General features: G+C 41.1%; 1 protein-coding gene and 2 long non-coding RNA genes across 3 annotated transcripts; all 3 read left to right on the forward strand.

Annotated features, from left to right (window-relative positions):
• The first annotated feature begins 8775 nt into the window (after window positions 1-8775).
• On the forward strand, window positions 8776-10041 carry CG42831 (uncharacterized protein). Its single transcript, NM_001202151.1, has one exon. The coding sequence runs from the start codon at window positions 9026-9028 to the stop codon at window positions 9398-9400; it is 375 nt and encodes a 124-aa protein (NP_001189080.1). The 5' UTR covers window positions 8776-9025; the 3' UTR covers window positions 9401-10041.
• Window positions 10042-10537: 496 nt separating this feature from the next.
• On the forward strand, window positions 10538-11139 carry lncRNA:CR45247 (long non-coding RNA:CR45247). Its single transcript, NR_124860.1, has one exon. It is a non-coding gene; the product is annotated as a long non-coding RNA:CR45247 (long non-coding RNA).
• A 7961-nt stretch (window positions 11140-19100) lies between these two features.
• lncRNA:CR45246 (long non-coding RNA:CR45246) lies at window positions 19101-19558 on the forward strand. The gene has a single exon (NR_124861.1). It is a non-coding gene; the product is annotated as a long non-coding RNA:CR45246 (long non-coding RNA).
• Window positions 19559-22797: the final 3239 nt, after the last annotated feature.

The raw sequence follows: 22797 nt of genomic DNA on the forward strand, positions 1-22797 counted from the left end.
TGGATTTTTTTGAATTCCACAACGGATAAACATCTGCAAGTAATCAAAATTGATATAGATTTTTTATATATTTTTTATATAATAAATTCTAAAAATAAATAAAAAAATATAATTCAAAAAATACTTATTTCTGTCTTTTGCTCCTCATATCTCTGTCCTTTTCCCACTCAATTACGTTGCAAACTATCAGCAATAAAAGCAAATTTCCTTCACCCTGGAGCTGGATTTTCCGAAACACACACGCACACGCATTTTCCAATGTGTGCCGGCACCAGAGAATTGTGATAATTTTTGTGTTTTATTTTGTATGTGGGTCATGTCCTTATGAAATATTCAAATGTCCTGAATTACGTATTTATGCCATTTCCACTCTTTTATTGTTCGGCCATTCAGTCCCCGAGCAAATCCTTTACCCTTAAAAAAACACAAAAATCCAATTGTAAATGCGTTCAGTGCCTGCTTATGTATGTGTGTGGGTGCGTTGGGGCTTGAGCCTCAATTCCGTTATTGAAAATTGACCAAATATGTGTGTGAAAGCAGAAGACGGGCGCATGCAAAGTGATTCCCCTTTTATTTTTTTTGGACTTTGATGGAAGGGAAAAGGGGTGAAAATGGGAAATGGACTCGGATGAAGGCAACAAAGCGACAATGACAGCAACAAAAGCTGAGGCAATAAAACACACACAAGGGCATAAAAACAAATAAATTGGTAACATTTTCACAATACACACACCCATACATACACCCACAAGCCCAATGGCAAACATTCACCCACACACACACGCACACACCCGGGCACACACGGACATTGGTAAATCCGCAACGGAAGTTGTGCTTTTAAATCGATTTTGATTGATTTTCTCACTGCGCCGGGAAATGCCTTTTGGGCACACACACACTAACACACAAAAGCACACATGAACATACACATACACATACAACGTATCACCGAGTTTTTCCCGCCTGTTTGTCAATGGCTGCAAAAATAAAATCAAATTGTAAATAATCGAGTCGCAATCGTCGCCTGTTTGTAAATGTATATATGAGCATATATTTTTGCTTTTACCCTTTGGCAATGTTACACTCGACAAGAAAAACAAGGGAACGCGCTCAAAAAATTATACACCAACGAGAAAATACGCTTTAAAATTAATTCGAAAAGTAGATTACCAAGGAATTCGAAAAAAGGTTTTTCAAAACCTTATCAATAGAAATAAGCATGGTTATATAATTGTTTCAACTAATTTACAACTTAAATTAAATTACATTATCTATGTTTAATGTTCTTCATTTACAAAAATAAATTGATTTTCGTTTTAAAAAATTATATTTCTTAAATGCAAACTTTGACACATTTGAATATTTCAAGGCTTGCGTTTGAAACTTGCGTTTTAAAACTCCATACTCACTCCGCATATATACATACCATACTCAAAAGGGGTCGACAAACAATTTCTTCCTTTTTATATTTACACTAAAATTATTTGATTTAACCTTTTCAGTCTCCACTCAACATTTTCGCCCCACACACAACACGATTCCTTTTAGAATGCAGTCCTGAAAACCTTTCGTTCTGTTTAACGTTATTTATTTATACTTATTGAATGTGTATCGCTTTATTTCAATATCGTAAAAATCTTTACACCATCCTGGGAATGAGAACGCAACCAAACTAAAAGCCCGCACTTACATTTTTAATACAAAATCAATAAATATAAAAATATATAAGCGAGTGGAAAAAAAATCATAAATGGATGTGTGTTCGCTTGCCAGCTCATACAAAAGCATAACTATTTGTGTGTGTGTGTGGAAAGGAATTTTTTTATGATGCTGCGGACTCATAAAAAGCGCATAAAGTGGCCTTAACATGGCATAAAAAACGCACTAGCAAGTGCTAACACAGTTGACGGGGCCAAAAGGGGGCTTGTCGTGGGCGGGGGCGTGGCAGGAGTGCCAGGAAACACCATCTATGGTGCAGGCTAGAGAGCATCTGTCTGGGGAATATCCACAATGAGAGGGGGTATACAATAGCATATGTCCCGCAAAAATGCAAGAAAAAAATTACGCACGAATAGTCAAGGATAAGAAAAGAAATAAAAATACGTTTAAGGAATTTTAATAGATCGTGAAAACACCTTGGGGATCCATAAATCGTTAGGGTAATTAAACTAAATTCGAATTTCTTATCCCCAGTGACTCACTTTGACTGAGATACCTGAGTAATTTGTTCAACATTAATGGGCTTTCAAAGTACCAAAGAACTTTTTAAACTCTTGAGATAAAATAATGAAACGATTGTAATTACTTTCGAATACAAATGCCATTATTATCATCCCAAAAATAAAACATTCTCTATGATATGCTATGTTCGAATAGGTTGACTTAAAAAAAAAGGAAATAAATTGTACACTCTGCTTAAATATTCAAGGGATGTTCATTCTCATTCCATTATTATTTCCCCCAAAAAAGAATCCTAATATATTTCAATATTAATTAAGTCATTTCCTTTTTGCCAACGTCTGATAAAGTTTACGCTTCCTTTTATTGTTTGCCACTTTATAAGGATAAGAACGCCCAAACCCCAGAATTTTGGGAAACTTCCTTGGTGAAACTTTTTGGGATGTAAATTACCATTTCCACATTAATAGTTCGAATATTTAACCCCTTTGTGTGCGACGGCCTCAAGACAACCCCAATAAAAGACAACCTTCCCTGCAAAGAACATAAGTCAGAATTCAAAGCACTCAATAATCACACGTACACTCGAATTTACATATCTACATCAGGCATCGTCAGGTCGTAATTAAAATATCACGCCCATTCAAACAAAGAGTTTCGACGAGCCATGTTAAGGGTGTGGGTGTTTCTTGCCGCCAGTCGGACAAATAATCTTTAAAACCGATTTTTTTTTTGTTTTTAATAAAAAGGTCTTAACAAATATTTTAAGCCGCTCATCATTGCCTTCTGTCGCTCTGCTCGCGTTGGTAACCTTTTTTTTTTTGCTTTTATTTTTTAAGCCATTTTACCCAACCCATCAACTGCTATTCGAAGTCTCCAGCTTCTTGTGCATTAAATCAAAGAAGCGTAGCCAGCACGTGCCTGAAATATGCATTAACACACCACCATCACCATCGCAATCAGATGTGGCATCAGCATCCCATCACCCACTCTATTTTTTTTTTTTTGTGTATATATATTTGTGACCCATGCCACAAACAGATCACACCAACATTTGCCTGCGTTTCTGTTTGGAGGAGGGTTGTAGGCTCAGCCACCGGGAATGAAATCATTTTTAATATTAATTGCTGCAATCGAGTGACCATGACAACAGCAAGAGAGCAACCCTCAAGGATACTTTGGACACCAGGAACAGGAACTCTGCACCCATAAATGGAAACAGAAAACATTCAGCAAAGTGGTTGGATGTGGAGCAGCAGCATCTTTCTTCAACCACCCGTGACAAGTCGGTGGCGGATGTGGCAATTGAATTTGGTTTTTGTACTACCATTCTGGCAACTGTCCGTTAAATAAAACCCCAGACAACATTTGTTTGTCGCTTGAGGGAGAGGAAATTACTGGTCCGGACTGGCCCTGACAGCTAAATGAACCACTGGGCATGTTCGATTTGTGATTGCCGGCAGATTAATGGACTTTGTAATGCAATCTGAAAAGGCTCATCTGGGGATAGGTATTCAGAAAAAAGGATTCTCCATTTGGTAAGTGGGGTTATAAAGGTTTTGTTTCGCACGTTTCGTTTTATGTATTTTGTGATTTAATGAAACACACAGCCTTTTTGCAAAAAACATGAATTTGCAAGGAATTGTATTTTTTTAAGCGGTGTGACAATTTTTAGTCAAGATATACAAAAAAAAAACCCATCCTGAATATTGCTTTGTTTTGCCAAAAATGGTTTATTGAATTTTAAGTGAAAAAAATAAGTATTTTGATCATAATAATGAAACTGATGGCCCAAATATGGAATATCATATCTTGTTGAGCTTGTTTTCTCAATCATAATCGATATGCATTTAAATTTGGGAATTCTAGGTTTTTTCAGTTTTTTGCAAATTTTATATATTTTTAAAGCTTGTGGGATTGTTATTTTCTTAACTCATAGTTTTTGACCCATAAGACTCAATATTGTACGTATGTATCCTAAGAGCTCTTTACTGAAGCAATGAATTCTTTAACATCATCCGGTCTTAAGAACAAGCAACTGAATCTGATTGCCTGGTACTTTGAAGGGGTAAAAGCTCATCTTTTGCCTTCTTGCTCTCGTAACATGAGTTTCATTCCCCAGGGGCAGCTCTACCCCTAAGACTTTATCCGCTAAACGATTTTCTTGGGATCCTCTTTGTGCCGAGGTGCTCGGCTTGGGCACTTGCTCTCAAGCACATCCCACATCCACCATCCGGCATACCAAAATGCCGACCCGAAACCCCTTTTTGCATGCCCCATTCCCAACTGCCCGGCTCAGACACAAATAAACGATAAAAGCACAGTCGTTTGCCAACAACAATAACAATCAGTAGCGAGAGGATGCCACCCACTCGGTCCATATGAAATATTGTCCTGCTCCTTACACTCGAAATAGTGAACAGCTGTATGAAGAATTGCAAAAAGGGATTGTGTTCTCTTTTATGTAGCAACATATATAATTTTTAGACAAAATTTAATATTTTGTTTTACTCATATATGTAAAGAATTAGTTTTGGATAGCCTCTGATAAGAACTTAGGAATTTAAAAGGGTTTTGTAAAATCTATCATGTCCAAAAATGTATTCCAGTGTACTGCCCAACTAAGCTGAACAAGAAAACCAAACTTACAATCTGCAATACAGTAGCGTTCGTAGCTCCGACCCACTCGCCCACTCGCTGTTGTTTCGTCGTACTCGCTCGCCAGCTGTTCGTTCGTTGTTCCGTTCGCCGTTCGGTTCGCCCGCTCGTTGGTTGCGTTCGACAAACGCGGGAGTTGACTGGGCGCACAGAGATTCCAGGAAGCGGATCTAACGGAAAAATGCTATTATGGAAAACCCGCTCTGGAGAGAGAGAGAGAGAGAGAGAGAGAGAAAGAGCCAGCTCAAGGGGTGGTGAAAGCGGAGAGAAAGCGAGAGCTAAAGTTGAAAGTTAAATTGAATTGAGGTGGGCCAAATGTGGCCTGAAGGGTAGAAGGCATTGGTATGGTACTCAGCATAGGGTTGAAGGCCCCTGGGGTCCCTTCGGGTGGTTTGTAACTGGCGAGAGGTGGCGGGAATGAATTTGTTGGGCCATCAAAATGACTTTCAGCATGTGGAAGCCGCTGCTTAGCATGTTTCCTGACAGGCCACGTGAGAGAGAGACAGACGCAGATGGAGACAGCTATAGCCTGCGAGTGAGACGGCTAACGAGAAAGGTCCTTTCCCGTCTCGTTCGCTCGCTACTGTGGGGTTCTATGAAAATGAGGCGCAAATTTTGTGGCCGAGCAAACAGCAACGGGAATAAAAAGGAATAAGGTTCAACAAATGGTTGCCAACCAAAACTGAAACCCCCAAAAATAACAGGACCACCCCAAACACTATTTAGTAATGACACGAGGGCAGTGGAGGTGTGGTGTACTAGTTAGTGTTATGTGGCACATTAGAAATAGGGCTTGTGAGCTAGCGTTTCTAGAGTAATTAATAGATAAAGTAATCTCAAATTCTAATACAATGCATAGTTATAATTTATTTAGATCACGAATACTATTCTACCTGGCGCTAAAAATTATCAATTAATTTCAAATTATTTTTAATGTTTAACTAAGGGTAATAAGTTAATCCTTAGTAAACCACGTTTCATTTTCCAATTTCCACACAAATTAGACATTTTTTGCATCTGTTGGGACTCTGTTAACATAATTTTCCACCGGGCTTCTGTAATTTCTTGGTGGTTTGTGGACTTAGCCGGGTATCGGGTATCTCCTAGTCCAGCTCATTTGACTGGGCGCTCAGCAAAGAGCAGCAAGTGAATGCCATACGGGGAAAAACATACACACACACACACAAATTCCTTTTCCATTTTCACCACCTTTTCCCACTCACACTTTGGGATGCTTGAAAATTATGTCAACGAGTTCTGTTGATTTTCCCCATTTCGCTTGGCTTTTATTTCTGACCACCTTCTCGTTCTCCGCGCAATTTTTCCTTTTTGTTGTTTGTCAGCTCGGCTTTTCCCCATTTTCCACGACCATAGGAACCCGGCGCTGGTTAATTACATTTTACAAAATTTGCTGTCAGGCAGTTAAGTTGGGTTAAGTCGAGCAAATGTCGACAGCGGCAGAACGGCATTTTCTGCTTTCCCTGCTGTTGGTAATTTAATATTCGATTTTCGTAATTTTTATGCGCTGACCTTTTTGCAATTGTGGAATTTTCCTTTTTAATTATTTATGTGCGGTTCTTCGGTTTTAGGTCTGGGGCCATTTTGGGGGCGTGTCATCGTTTTTATGTCCTTCGCTCTGTTCTGCATTCGCAGATTAAAAGGAAAATCGTTTTGTATTTAATTATTCAGTCAGGTGATGGTAATTGGGGATTGTAATACGGAATGTTCTCTGCTCGGAAGTGGGCGGGAATGTTTGCATAATGTTTACACGTTTTGCGAGTGGGTTGGGTTGGGATTATTTGCGTCTCCCCGTTGACCATTTCATAGAGTAGCTCCCGGGCCCGGTATGTACATACCTATTATGTACACCCCACTGGTACATAAGTAAATCCTACATTTTGGTTAACTTTCCGTGTGTTTGGCGAGTGGAGAATTCAGCAAAAATATTTTTAAAAGCTCAAGTCATAGCAGGCAAACACAGACGGAGGAAAAAAATTGCATGCCGCCCAGGGACAGGGACAAAGTGAGATAGAAAGGCAATGCAGGCAGGGCATTTTGATGTGGAGCACTGGGCGGGGAAGGACACTAAACAAGTGGGTAAATAGCACCTAAATATTCGATACGCTAACCAACGAAAATAATACTTTCGCTTAATATTAAACGTAATCAGTGTGGTTATCAAGTTCCTAAGCGGAATTGTTTAAAAAATTATTTGTCATTACTTAAATAATATTTTTATTTATTCATTTTTCAACACAAATAAATAAAAATTTGCGGAAAATTGAATAGTTTGGGCTAATTTACAACATATATAATTTACAGCATTTTTCGAAATGTTACTATCTAAATGGATCCCATTGTAGGGTATAAGACCCGCTGTTGCTAACGCAAAAGACAACCCAGCAAAAAGGAAAATTGTGGCGCAAAATGTTACGCTTGCATCGAGATGGAGGAGAAAATGTGAAAATGTGCGGGGGCACGGGAAAGCTGAGGATTGTGGCGCAAGGGGCGAACGCGAGGAATGGATAGATGGAAAGCGAACATGTTGGCTCCTGCAATGACAGCAGCCTGCAACAGCCGGCGAAGGACGTTGGTTGGTCGAGAGGGGTGGTGGCAAAGTGGGCGGCATGTTGGCAAAGGCATTAAGCTGCGCCCACACACACACACACACACATACTCGCAAACAACGAGGGACATTATAGAAGGCGAAGGATGCGTTTTCCATGAAAAACCCACACAAACACACACACACACACAAAAAGAGGACGACATACTTTAGCATGGAAGAAGAAGATGGAAAACTTGGCGCGACTTTCGACTACGTGAAGCTGTGAGCTCCAAAAGCGGAGAAAACTCACAAGCACACACACACCCACCCACTCGTGTGCATAAAGGACATATATCCCCATGCACACACACACACACACACACTCGCACACAAGCGGAGAGGAAAAATGGCAACATAACTGTAGTGAAAATGTCAAGAGAGAAAAGATATTAAAACGTATTTGACTTCTGTGAGTTTTGGATGAAGCGTTGGGGCGGGCAGATGCGGGGATTTTTGGTGGCAGGGTGGCACAATGAAAAATATATAAAGAAGCCGCCACTCACACAAGCACATCCGCCCGCACACTCACACACTCACTGGGACACACACACCGACAGGGAGCTTATGACAAAAATAATAAAAATGGCTCAAGAAAAGAAAATGGCAAAAACGAACAGAAATAAAAAAAGCAGCAGGGGGAAAAAAAAGTATAAAAAAAAAGCAAGAGAGAAAATACAAGTATAAAAATGAATTTTAGATGACAGGCAAAGCAGCTTGTTGGAGGGAGAAAAACCCAGGGGGGAGTTGAGTAAGGTTTGTCTTTGCAGTTAAGCAGACAAGTAAATGTTGTCCTTGTTGTTGTCCCTACACCGCCCATTCATCCTCCTCCCCTTGGAAGGGGGCGTGACAGGGAAAAAAGAAAACCAGAGGAGGAAAAATTGTGGAAAAGTTTTATGGGCAACAGCAGCAAAAATTGCAATATAGCCAAGGAGAAAGAGGGCTGTGCTCTTGATGGCTGTGGAAAAGAGGATGCGCCAGTGATGGAATGAGAAAGGCAGCTGTGAGGAAAAGCTGAAAAGGGAAAAATGGGTGAAATACCAATTTAAAGAGGAAACTGGTCTATATATATATATATGAGAATATACCCATTTTCCACAGTCTAGCTAAACTGCACATACTTCATATCACGAAACTTTTTCTGGTTACGCTCAAGTTTTGAATATCAAATATTATTTATATATTAACAGATTGGAACCAACATTTGTAATTACCAGCAAACGTAAAGGAAAAATGTTGACAAGCAATAACTTTTCCGTTTCCTGTCAAAGTCTTCCGAAACAAAAAGGTTTTCCTAATTCGCTATAATATTTCAACAAACAAGCTCCCAGTGGAGAAAACTGTCAGCATATGTTCCATAGGGCTTATGGTATACCCCAAAGATGAAGCCACAAAGTCCCAAAACGAATACAGCGCGCGGCAGCGAGAGACAAGGCATAAAAATAAATGAATAACATAAAAATAAATCATACGCCCCATCGGCCACCCAGTAAAAAGTAAGCCAATACCGTAACCATTACCCTCGCTTCAAAATCACACCCCAAACCCAAACTCGAACCCAATGGATGTTCTCCCCCTATTTTCATGGCGCTAATAAATGCTTATCGAAGACGCATAAAGCGAGTAAATTCGCAGCCATTAAACGGGCATAAAACTCGAAGCCGGGGCCGAAGCGAAATTGTGGGGCCGACAAATCAAAGTACAAGCCTCAGGACCAACCTCATTCTCCTATTTCCCAGCCATGAAATAAAACCAGGCAACAATGAAACCCAAAGCGTCTCCCAAGCGATTTCAATGCGGGCATTCATCGGTCGAGCCAAGGAATTGGCCACCCACAAGACCCAAAACCCAGAACCCAAACTTCCAGTGAACCTTCCACCCTCGTCACCTCCAGCACCCCATTTAAAGGCCCTTCCTTCGAGGCAACACTCGCTATATAACCATCTTACCCAACGTTGACAGCATACAAAGTAACTTAAATCGAAACAATAAAGCGGCAACTTTGTACCAAGAAAAAATGCAAAAGAAAGCAAAATGAACACAGGAAAAACGTGAAAGAAAGCTCGAAAAGGAACCAGAAAAAGTGTGGAAATGAGAAACAAGCGAAGTAGGTTATACCCTCATGATTTCTATACTATTTGAAAACATATTACAATGGCTCATCTAACAATCTGATTATTAATATACTAGTACATTGCATCAACTTCACTTTTTAAGGAAATCGATTATGTAGCATGAAAGAGAAAATTCAATACCAATTAGGGTATTCGAAGCACCATAAAACACCAATGTTTAAGCTTCCGATCGAAATTCCCATACCAAGCGTGGGTATTATTACAAAAAACGTTGGAAAAGACGTCAAGGAAAGTTCCCAAAGAAATTGAGCTGCAGGCGGAGGGAAAGCGGAGAAAGGGGCGAAAAAAGAAATGTAGAAAAGCGCAAATAAATGAATGAATAAAAACGCCAAGGATAGCGAGGATACCATACAGGCAAAGGCAAACTCATAGTGCACGGATAGAAGGGAGGCAAAGGAACAGAGTTCCACAAAGAAATTACAAAATGTATGCAACAAAAAAAATAAAAAAAATAAAAAGCGTTGGAAAAGTCAGAGTGAAAAGCGGACTGGGTCGGTGCAGCAACGCTGAAAAAATATTAATAAATCCCCGCTACTGTGCGACACGAATACCACCTCACTTCTCCGCCTCCTTTGTGCTTCTCTTTTTACCAGTGTACCAAGGGGCGTATGAGCAATGTACGGTAAAAGAAATGGGTGCTACCAAATCAAAAACGTGCACATATCAGCAACAAACATTTTCGAAATACCTTTACTTTTTAAATATTCAAGCGGTAGTTTTGAATTCAGCGTTAAACTTAACCAGTTAACTATCTATCTTGTTCACTTATCTCGTTGACAAAAATGTTCCGGTAATTACACGATTCATTTAATCTAATATTAGTTGGCCCATTTATTTTCACGTATATATATTTTCCCAAATTTTGGAAAAAAAAAATTGTGGCTACTCGCAGTTCTTCGTGGCATGCAATCAATTTATTGAGATGTTTATCCACCAATTGCTCTTAGCTAATCATCCGCTCGCCCGCCCATTCACACGCCTCTCACATACCGCAACGCTGGCCACACCCCCTTTTGCCAGCCACAACGACCCTTTGGAAACCGCAGCTTCCCGGACGGAGTTGCCACTCGAGCGACCACTAATCATAACGATAACACCTAATCAACCGCAACTCGGCGGGCCATCCAGCGATACGGAATTCGTAATCCGGACGGAATCCGGAATTCCAATCGAAATCCGTAACCGAATCGAGGAGCCAACCCACCCACTCACTCACTTACTCACTGCCACACCGCCCACAAATCGAAACCGAAAAAGGTTTCGGGCTAAATTAAATGAAACGTTGATAAGGCGCAAAAGGGCGCACTAAACGATTAAATCGACTGAGCGAGCAAATGAGAGAGTGGCTTTCTCCGCCGGCCCGACCTCTACTGCCACCCAACCGCCACCCCATGCCGGAGGTCACCCACTCGACTGGTGTTTTCCGCCCAACCACCCACACAACTGCCATTGACAACTGACCCGTAGACCTGACGGAGGGCGGACGTGCCCGACTGACTTTCGGCACAAGTGCGCAGCGATGGCGAAAAGTGAATTTTCCGCTCGTCGCTCGCTTGGCTTTCCACTTGTGGGCCAGCGGGCTGCGGGGTGAGCCGGAAAATTGCCAGCTGAATAATTTCCAGAGCCGACTGCAACAGGGAGAGGAGTGTTTTTCGGTAGAACACGCAAGGCGCACATAATCAAATGGTGCGATTTTTCGAATAAGTTGTACTCTGGTTTTGAAAATTTGAATACTAAAACTATATAAGAAGTAAATATTATATTAAAAATTAATAAAATAATAAAAAATGTTACTGAAACTGAAATTATTATTTCTAAGATTATAACTATATGTTCATTGAAAACTTCTAATACTAGAAGTCACTTTCGTTTTATAGGATCATAATAGCATACATGTTCAGAACATGTTTCTTTGTTTTTATAATAAAATAGGTATCAGAATATCTTTATAATATAATATAATAAGATTCGATCATACCTCTTGGATTCCATAAACCCATCGAACTGGGCGCCCTCACAGTTGGGTGGCGTTTGTTCGGGTTCGCTTCGGCTTTTAACACGCTTTGTGGCTCGGTTCGATTGTTCGACCAAGTTCGCACGGACACAATGCTGCCAGATATATATATATATATACGTATATATCCAGAGTTTCACGTCCCATTGCGCATGTGGGAATGCGACGGGGTTTTGGGTCTTGCACATTTCCTTCGACTCTCTCGGTCGTTGAATTCAAACTTCTGGGCGCCTGGTTCATCGGCAGCGTGTTGCGTTCGTGTGTGACGTTCTGTGCAGACCTCGGAGCGATTAGTTTGGTCACGGGGGAAGTGAGGATCTGATTCGTTGGGATTGGGGCGCCTTGAGGCCGGGGATAACACCCGGCACGCCACTCTAAGTGAGTCCTGGCTATGTCCTGTGTACTGGTAATTGCAGGACCCCAGCCCAGTTGTGCACACATTTGCTTAACTGGACTTGATTAGGTTTTCGAGGTTAGATACATTACGAATTATTCAGCGCACAGCGGGCGGTTCGACCATGCCGCCCAACCACCCAACCACCCAACCGCCCAGCCACCCACAGATGCCCCTTCTCCATCTAGCAGCCCTTGGAATTGGATCTCTCGGGCGAAGCCGATCCAACCCCACTTGTTTGGACTGCCGGCGAATGTTCGTTCGTGGTTTGCTCTGTGTGCGTTCATTGAATTATTTCAAGCATGCCGAGCATTTATTAGCACTGAAACAAAAAATCCCTCGCTGGGGGTGACTTTTTAATTTAATAATTGAAGTTTTATTGGAAATCGTCCAAAACTTTATCATTGCAGCGAGGTAACAGCTAGGGAAACTGGGAGTTCCTCTGAACTTTATAATTTCATTTAAAGACGTCTATAATTTATGCAATAAAAATGTGTTTTGTGACAATAGAATATTAGATGTTTTTGGATTAATATTTTAGAGTTTATTTTTTGTTATTGCCAAAAGTTATTTGTTTTAAATTGTAAAAATTAAATTTTTCATCACAACGCTTATGGTGCAAATAAATTTCAATTTAAGTAATAACATTTTTGTTGGTGCATAAATTATTGTGTGTGTTGCTGGTTGGACTTCCTCAGTTGCTGCTTTTTTTTTGATTGTCTTGTAATTGCGTTAGGATGCGAACTTTGTTATCCTTGCCACGTAGCACATAATTGTAACCATTAATATTTTATTGGGTGGTGGTTGGTGTCTGACAGCCAGCGGTACGTTAATGCATTGTTATGCCAAGCCATGGCATCTCCTTCCCCTCCTTCGGCCACTGAGGTTAAGTTTAATTAATCGAAGATGGATGCTCGTATTGTTCCAGTGCCCAGTCAAAATATTTGACTTGTAGATGCGCCTCTAATTGAGTGCCCCCTGAAGAAGTTAATGCCCAAAGTGAAAGTTGTTTTTGGCCAACTGCCGCTGTTGTTCTGCCCCGACTTGGACTTGTTTTAGATGGGCGCAGCCCATCTGGCAGAATGTGCACGAAAATGATGTAAACCTAATTAAATTTCCAATAGAACAAACGACGCCCCTCGAACAGATTCGACGGAGTTCTGAGTTTTTGGGTTTGGCGACGGGCAAGAGGAAAGTAACTTTGAGGATGGCAACCAGATAATTGCCAGATTGCGTCATGCGAGTGACTTTCCTTTCTCCATTACCCCATATCCTCAGCAGTTTGGAAAGCCATCAACTTTAATGCGATGGCCAGGGGGGATTTGGGGGGTTCTGGGCGGAACCAAATGGTTCTACATGGAACTTCCTGACCTGCGGAGCAAATTGACCAAGACAGATCAAAGAACTCCTCTTTAGAAACTTATTTCGGAAGCTGTCAAAAGCTAATGGGAAAATGTTTTCGGGAAAGTCTTTTGGAAAACTTATGAACAATATAAAACGTACGTCCATTTAATACATTTAATAGTAAGAAAAGGAAATTAGTCTATTGATCCAATTTTGATATACATTTATAATACAGTTTGAAAAGAGTGGTTCATAAAAATATTGTACATTTCTAAATATAATTGGAATTTGAAAGTACACCCAATTTTTTTTTCCAAAATAGGATCAAGCATGTGTCAACTCTTTTCCACTTTCATTTTATCGTTCACTTGTATCCCTCAAAAGGTTTCTCCTGACTCTGAAATGTTTCTACACCCAAATCAGCATAGATGACATAGATAAGTAATTTCATTATCGAAGGAAACACACAAGTGGCCTGTGCCGAACACAAATCTCCCCCAATAAAATGGTATATACATTAACAGGAGCCTGCTGCTGCCCTTCACTTTTCGTCATCCCCACAGAATAAAGCAAAACCCAAAATATATCCAACAAGGCGAAAATTATCGAAATGACAAAATGAAAGTGAGTGAACCATCGCCCTCTAAAAACCCCACCCATTCGTGGGTGGTGGGGCCCATGACATTGTCAGCGTCTTGGCTGCTGTCTTTGTATATTGATGATTTTCCACACCCACACATACCAATACACATACAAATTGAATTATCCCAAGGACCAAATGTTTCTGTCCTTGGATGTGGAGGCTTTTGGGTGGCTGGGAGCCTTCTGTTTGTGTATCTGCGAGACGTCAAAGTATCTTAATTAAATTTCATCCCTTAGACGAAAAACAAAAACGGAAAGCAAAAGAACACATAATAAAAATGTGCAGCAATTTCTCTCTCGTTTTCTCCACTGACTAATAGACAATTTACGCCTTGCTCACAACCACACAAAACCAGAAATAACGATGGCAAAAAAGTCACCAAGGCACGAAACATTTTCAAATTAGGTAATTTCCCAAGCAGATAACCAAACAATGTTTTCCACGCCCCCCCCGGTGTTTCCACTTTTGGTTTGCTATTTTAAGCTGTTCAAGTAACTCATGGCGGAGACATACTGATTTTTTATAATTATTAAAAACAACTAGAAGTTTTCGTGGCGCCCAACGTGGGGCCATCCACTGCTTCGTCTCCTCATTTTCTCCCTTTTTGCAGTCAGGCACCGCAATTTGCGCGTGATATCCTAAAAAGTCAACAGACTCTTGTCTAATGAGTCTGCGCACACAGTTAAAGTTTGAAATTATTTTCAAGCTACCTTATATATTTTATCTCTTCTTTCAACACCACTTAACTCCAATTCTTTATAGCATAAAATCAAAGATATCATAGCTCTTACAACTACAATGTATTTGATAAACATTGCTAATGTCAATAAATCCTGTGTTCTTAAAGCTTTAATTCAGTAATCACTACCGGTCCTACCGAGGCTTGTTTGTATATTTCTAATCGGATTTTAAGACTCTCCAGTTAATTCCATAATTTTGCAGTGCACTAGAGTGGAGTGCGAGGCCAATGACTGGCAGTCAACTGTTATGCCATTAAATAAAGTTGGCAACACTTAATGCACAGCGAAAACAAAACCAACAACTGTTGAGTACGAGCTGGGTGGTCTTTCCCTTCGAGGGGTATGGAATTGCTAATAAAATGCTGGAGGCGGAGTGGAATGCCCAGAGGTAGTGCAACCAAAATCTATCAAATGCAGCAACAATATAGTGGGATGGCGACTTTTGTCCTAAAAGTGTTTTGTATTGCTTTTGTTGCAACCATTTGTTATTCGTACAGTTATCCCTTTCACTTCCCCTGAGTCCGTACCCCTGTCCCTATGAACATGTCACATTTAGGAGCGACTACGTGCCAAGAGTTGCATGTGCCGAGCAACAAGCCAAACGCTATCCCCGGCTTCACCCCCATTTTTTCTACGTGGTGCAACAACAACAACAACAACAATGGAGAAAACAACTAGAAGTTTTCGTGGCGCCCAACGTGGGGCCATCCACTGCTTCGTCTCCTCCTTTTCTCCCTTTTTGCAGTCAGGCACCGCAATTTGCGCGTGATATCCTTTACACCCACACCCTTGTGCACACACATACAGACAACCCCCTCTCACCATCCCTCACCACCACCAGACTCGGTGGCAACGTTTTCGTTATCCTTTAGGAAGCTACCACTCACAGCTACCGTTCCGAATTGAATTAAACTCAAACTTTTACCAATTTACAAAAGCAACATAGCAGCAAAACAGCCGAGAAGAAAACTGGTGGGGAAGGAGGAGAGGACAGTTCTGGCAGGATAAGGACCAAAAGGGGGCGGCAAGTGGGCAAGAAAGTCGAGGCAACTACTAACAAAAGTCGAAGCTAAGAAAGTTTTGCGCCAAAGTAGAATCAGGTTTTTGCCAGCTTATTTTCCGCCAACGTCTTTTCCATTGGCAAATATAGCGATGGTAAAAGGTCGTGACACGCACAAGCAAAAGGTTAAAGGTCAACGGAAAAATGGCTTACACATATTCATATACTTAAAAATAACTTTAACAAGTATGGTAGTAAGTAATACCAAAAGTATTATTTTTAACCTATCGGGATTCAGCGTTGATCTCATTATAATTTCGAATTCATAAACGCTTAAAATATTTGACAAAATCCCTGTCTATTTAAAAATAGCCTTAACTGTATGTATCTGCCCATGTAAACATTTCTCAAGCTGTCGAAATTTTCCAAGAATAATAAGATTCTTAGAGTAATGTACTTAGAGCGAAGCCCATTAGTATTAAACACAGAGCTATTCCCAAATCATAATTCTGGTCCGGCGGCCATCGCTAGTTCACTTGGCTTTCATATCTCCTTGCCCCCACTTTCGCCCATCAAATGCAACCTTTTCCGAGTTTACTTTGCTGCTTCTTCACCACCGCGAACCCTTGTCCCTCGTCCTGATTCTCTAGCTGTTGCTTGGGTTGTTGTTGTGGAAACACAATCTGCTCCGTAAAAGAGCTTAAACCCTGTCAAGCCACCCATTAAGAGGTGGGTGCGGACTGGTGGTGTCGGCGCCGAAGTGGAGGTGGAGCGGGTGGACAGTGGAACATTTTGCGTGATGGCATACCAAGGCATGCATACCAATACAGGGATAATTGCACTGGAAAAAAATAATAAAAGCTATCGCAAAAGAATTTATTAAAAACTATATAACGCTTTAATATACATTATTTCGGGATTTAAAACTATATCATTTTTAAATTTCCCTTCGAAGTATGTTTCATCATACACTCCGAACATTAATTTGTTTATTTGGGCCCCAAGAACGTAATATTTTTCGCAGTGCTTGGTAGATGGGTGGTGGAATGAAGTTGCCTGGCAAAGGACAACTATGGGCGAGCTTTTTGGTCGCACAGGGACATGGCTTGGCCTAAGTTGTTTGTAGCTGTTGTTGCCGCATTTGGGATTGTTGCTTTTTTTCCTCTGCTTTGGTTACTTTAGTCGGTTTTCTTTATTTCTCTATCCCTCTCCCTCTTTCCCATTTGGGTTTCCCCCAAACCATCGCCCTGTTGTTGCTGGAAATTATAGCATGTCCTTTTCGGACTAAGGACATCGGACCGTACGGAGCGTGGACTATGGCATTGCTATGGTTTTTCCCAAGTAGCGGGCGTCAGGTGGTTGGAAAAGGGGCAGGGATGGGGAAAAGGGAACAGGGGGCAGATGGCTGTATTTATTTGGATCGGACATACGGATGGGATTGGGTGTAGGAAAAAGAGGCAGCCAGAACTGTGACGGCGACTGTCGACTTTGGTGCGATATTTTGTCATCTGCCAACTGGAATATAATCGAGTTGTAGTTGGTGGATGAAACGAGGAAAATAGAAAAGTAACGGGGGATATGCCTCATAAGATGGTGATGATAATATGCTGTTTTGGGGAACACATGATAGATTATGATTGCCTGAGGACAGAAAAGCAATTTGAATAAAGATCAAATAAATATTTTCTTTGAGCTATCGGCTGTCGTCTTTTTTATGAGAAATCCTACGGGTACAATTACTGAATGTTGAACATGATTCAAAATATTATCAATAACACTAGGGTGAATAAATTAAGCTTATCATTATGGTGTATGTTTAAAATACACAAATAAAACCAGAGCACTCCATTACCTGCTGTTTTAGTTAATATTACCGACATTAATAAGCTTTTTATTTAAAGATTTTTATCTAAAGCGATCAAATAATTAACTCTATTCAAATGGTATATGAAAACATGTATATTATTATAAAATTGTGAAAATACACAAGGTATAATAATACTTATTATAATTAATACACATAAATGGAAATGAGCATCTCCCCAATTCTACATTAACTCCATCCAATTATTCATCGTTGGCCCTTTAGCTGAAGTTTCATCCCCTAAATAGTTTCAACCTCTTGTTAACCATCCACAAATCATTTTTCGCCCCTCGGCTGGCGACACTCGAGCGACAAACCCATGCCAAATGGAAAACCTAACCAACCCGAACCCCCAGATCCGTCCAGATCCCGTGGTCATCAGTCTCTGCAGGTCACAGATACACGTAGCGAAGGACAGAAGGACCGACTGTCCGTCGGATGGGACAAAGAAAAAGTAGCTAAAACGAAAAGTTAATAGAGAAAGGCAGCAGTGGCAGCAGCAGAATGTGGGGCCAAGGCAACTTGGCAGAGCAGAGGAGTCCAAGGACCGCAGGACGACGAACAAGTCAGTCAAGGCAAAAATTTACAAAAAGGTCGCTCACACACACAAACACAACACACACACGCAGACACACAAACACTTAGACCCAAAAAGATAGAGAAGGACAATGTCCAATGGTCAACTGAAAAGTTTGCAACTTTTGGCAGGGGGTGATGTTGCCCTGTGAGGGAAATGTACAAACAAATCGAGCAGACATTGAGTGCGCCCAGGAAAGGGCGGCCAAAAAGGATGGCCAGAGTGCAAAAGCCGGATTGGTAAGAGAAACCCCAGCGGAACAACAACAACACCAACAACAAGGACAGTCAGACGCAGATAGCAACAGACAAACAAATAGACAAACAGACGTTGACCCAAAAGTTGAAGTGCAGATCTAAAAGGACTTTCCGATGCCCATCTCCACCCTCTAAGGTCCCCTCAATTTTGAATGCCCCTTTCCCGTCAGATGACCAAAAAGTTTGATTTAAGCTCAGCAAGTTTTTGGGTTGGAAAATGTTGTGGAACGGGTCGAGTATATCACGCATACGCACTGTGGCCATGATAGGCCAACACAATATTGTATCTGCGTATATTTCCTCTCTTGAATTTAAACATTTAGCCAACTTTGGTAGCAAAAGTTAAAACTTTGCCAGCTCTTACACAGAAAAAAGGGCTGAAAAAAATGGGAATATAAAATGAAATAAAAAAGAGTTTATGGCCAAAAAGTGGGGAGAGCACTCAGTTGAGAGGGTCCTGTTCTGTAGTGGGCGGCTCACTTTTAGGGCTGGGCTTCTGCTTTTTGTGTGGAGTCATTGCCGCTGGCAGCATAATATTTTCTGCTAACGCAGTCACTTTTCATAAACTTTCACCAGCAACAACAATGAAAACTCAAACAGTAACAAAAACAACACCGGAGCAACTTGTAGAAATGCTTGCAAAAGGCAAAAAAGGATTATAGAAAATTGCCAGCAACATGAGCATGGGTTAAGGGTTGGGCGTTTTGATGTTTGCATGTGGAGGGAGCGCTCGGATGGAGTAGCGGCTGAAGACTTTGGTCCGAATGGGGAGTGGGCAGAAAGGGGACAGACTGACGCGACTTGCTGGAGACAGATGGGCTGCAAAGGTGGAGGATGGTGAATGGAGGACGATGGTTCTGCGCATATTGTCAACTCTGCTGGGCGACTACGTCGTCGTCGTCATCGTTCTCATTGTTATTACAGCCCTCTGACACACCCAAGCCCAGGCGGAATGAAACCTCCATCACCATCACCACCACCCACTGCACCACCACCCCCTACAGCACCACGCACATGCCTAAAAGCCGTCAACACAATGTTTGGCTTAGAGACGAAGCAGCGCGACAGCGATGTTCAACAGACATGGCACAGTGGTCGAAAATTGGGGGATTAACTCATAAGAGCCAGCTTAACAGATATAACAATTAAAGTCCCTTGTGTCAACTCCATAAACACTTCAGGAAAATAAGTTGGAAAAGATAAGCAAACCAATTAAGTAAAAATATGTGTATAGATTTAAAAAAATGTTATTAAGCAAAATGTATATTGTATATTGAATGTGAATCTTTTACTATAGTATAACAATTTATATTCGTTCAGTTTTACGAAACCAGCAAGTATAATTAATGTTAATACTTTGTTAGTTTACAAATGACAACTACAAATTACATTTTCAAGAGGCAGGGCGAACTTTGAACTTAATTAAAATGGGACACCCTTCACGATTTTCGTAATCCCTCAGCTTTTTCTTAAAATTAATATGAAATATGCATATATTCCGACCACATCAATTACCCCCACCAGGAAAATTTCAACCCAGCATCTGCGAAATTTCCATGCCACTGTGCATTTTGTCAGCGAAGGTCGTTTGCCATTGATGTGGGTGGTTGGTTGGCGGTCGGTGGGCAAATGTCTACTGGGTGGTGGGGAAAATTGCGAATAACGCGGTGAGAGAGATGGCCATAAGCAAAGCAGCTTTAAGGGCAACCGGGTTCTCTGGATATTTGCAGTCTTTGATTGTGTAGTCATGTCAAAATAATAGTCAACTTACATGCCGCAGCAAGCAGCCACCCACAAGGCCACCCACCCTGGCACTCCAGCCCTCATCTAATCCCATGGGAAAGTTTCGAATTACCCAGAAAATGACGAAACTGCCGCTAAGTGGCAGGAATTTGGTTTGACTGGCGCAAAGGAGATGCATAAAACGAGGCAAAGTTCCTGCGGTTTTCGCTTGAACATTTTTCATTTTCCTTTTGCCGCTTTTCAAATTTATCCATTTTCTTCTTTCGCTCACCTCCCCATCTCGCCGTGATTCCGATTTGCGCCTCATTTGCATAGGACAATGAATCAGGCGGAAAAAAAAAATAAATTTACGCATATTCGGGATATTATTCCATAAGAAGGTTGCCACTGTCTGGATCCCAGTCATCACCCAAACCCAAAATTCGCAAAACCCAACCCTTGGCTGTCTCGTTTCGAGACCCTTGACAAGCTGCCAGGATATTTTTCGCCCATCTCACACTCTACATCCGCTCGTGCAAATATCGGATATAAATTTGAGCTGCATATGCACAGGTTTTGTTCAAGAATACACAGCTAAATTATAATAAAAATAAAAAATAAAAAAAAATGTCATTGTCATCGGACGTTCGTCATTGCAACCCCTGTGCTTCAAGCAACCACCCACAACAGCCTTTCAACCCAATCGCTTGTATTATTTTCTTTTGTCATTGTCCTTTTTTGCCCATTTGATTTCTTCCTTTTGTATTTGTATAATTTTTTCTGTCGCCTCGCCAACCCCCTAACATTCCATCCACCCCCACTCCCCTCGCTGTCTGTGGCACGTCCTTTTCCATTTGTTCTTTCCTTCATTCCTTCGCTGGAAGCTTTCCTTTTGGGTTTTCTTTTCTCGCTTCGGGTTTTTTTTTATTTCCTCGCACTGGATCGAGGCTGTAACTTTTAGCCATCACCATCATCATGTTGGCAGCCGGCTCATTCCCTTTTTTCCACATTTTTTTTTCCATGGTCTTTTGCTGCTCGCAGCTTCCTTTGCCATTTTTATTGTTCTTGGCACACACAACTTCATTTTAGCCCACTTTTGGGTGGTTTATTTTTATGGCTCCATCCCCAAAGTTCCTTTTACTTCGGTGTGTGTGTGTGCGTGCGTTGGATTCTTATGCTATTTGCAGACTCACACCCATTTGTCCACACGGAAGAAAAGAGAGCTGACCCAAAGTCAAGAACTTTGTGCAAGAGTCTTAAGCGATATAAACCTGAAGAACCCTGTAGCTTTGATGTTTTTGGAGTTTGATCTTTCGTTACTTCTCAGACCCATATTGCACTTATAGATCTTCAAACAGTATAAAATTGTATCTACAAAGTATAAAACTAGAAGCATAAGTCAACAAAATCATAATTGATTTTTAATAAATAAATTATGATAAGCTGAGTTGAAGACTTAAGATGTGACAATATGAATTATGGGAAAGAGCTAAATTGTAACATAACCAATATTTTTGTTCAGTGCATCGCCTCCTACTTCCCTGGACACCATCTCTTTTTTTTTTTGTTCGTTGTCTTCCTCTTGGCTTTGACTTTGATGAGATTTTTTGAGGTTAATCCCTTGTAGTGCCAAGGACCAAACGCGTCAAGTCCAAGTCCCTGCAATGGCTTTTGTCCTTTGAAAATGAATGTGTGTGTGTGTGTGTGTGTGTGTGCCCTGTGCGTGTGGGCGTGCATCTGTGTGTGCGTGTGGGTGATTGTTCCTTGGTGTGGAGTGGAAAATTAGTACATGTTGAAAACGCTGCGATTGTTTCTGCGTTGTCCTGTCAAGGAGCCGCTTTGCCATGCTCCACTGGACAAAAGGCCAGCACAACGGTATGTTGAATGTGGGGTACTGAAATGGGAATTCGGGATGGGATGGCGGAACAGGAGGATGTTGAAGAGCTGAAAAGGAAAGCGGAGGGCACACTCCTCTGATAAAACTCTCTGCTTGGTTGCACCTTTTTTAACGCTCTGCTATTGCTTCCCATTGTTGTTCCTGTTGTTCCTCCTTGATGCCCGGATTGTACGAAAATTAATTTTGTTACTTACCAACTGCTCCTGACACCGCTTTCAGTTGGAAAGGGAATGAAATCAGAGTGGAGGACGAAGGATGGGCAGGCACCATGGGGCCAGGGGGAAAATGCCCGGGCAGCCGGAAATGACACCTTGAGCAATGCGTTGACGATGATTGCCAAGGATCGTGGATGAGATGGGTGAGGATGTTTTCGCAACTCAGGGGAATGTGCTGAAAAACAGCCAAATTGGCAGGGAATGTGGGGGGAATGTTGAAAGAGAAAAGAATAATGAGGCGATAAAATCGAGATTAAGATATCGGGATACTTCATTTGCTTTAAAATAAGAAGAATTTCGAAAAGTTTCTAATTAAAATCGCTTCGAATGAGATATCGGGTAACAGATGAATATTGATTTAGGCTGAAACTTGAAAATTAAAAAAAAAATAGACAACCCTTAAAAAATAATTGCTTAGTTTCACATATTATTTAATTTTCTCATTCCTTCACTTGCACACTTATTTATTGCACGATTTTCAGCTCTATTTCAAGGAGAATAGGATTAAGGAGGCTCTTCAACGAAGTCTCCATCATTTTTAAAAATGCACCGCG

This window comes from Drosophila melanogaster, chromosome 3L (assembly GCF_000001215.4).
Source record: "Drosophila melanogaster chromosome 3L".
Lineage (NCBI taxonomy): Eukaryota > Metazoa > Arthropoda > Insecta > Diptera > Drosophilidae > Drosophila > Drosophila melanogaster.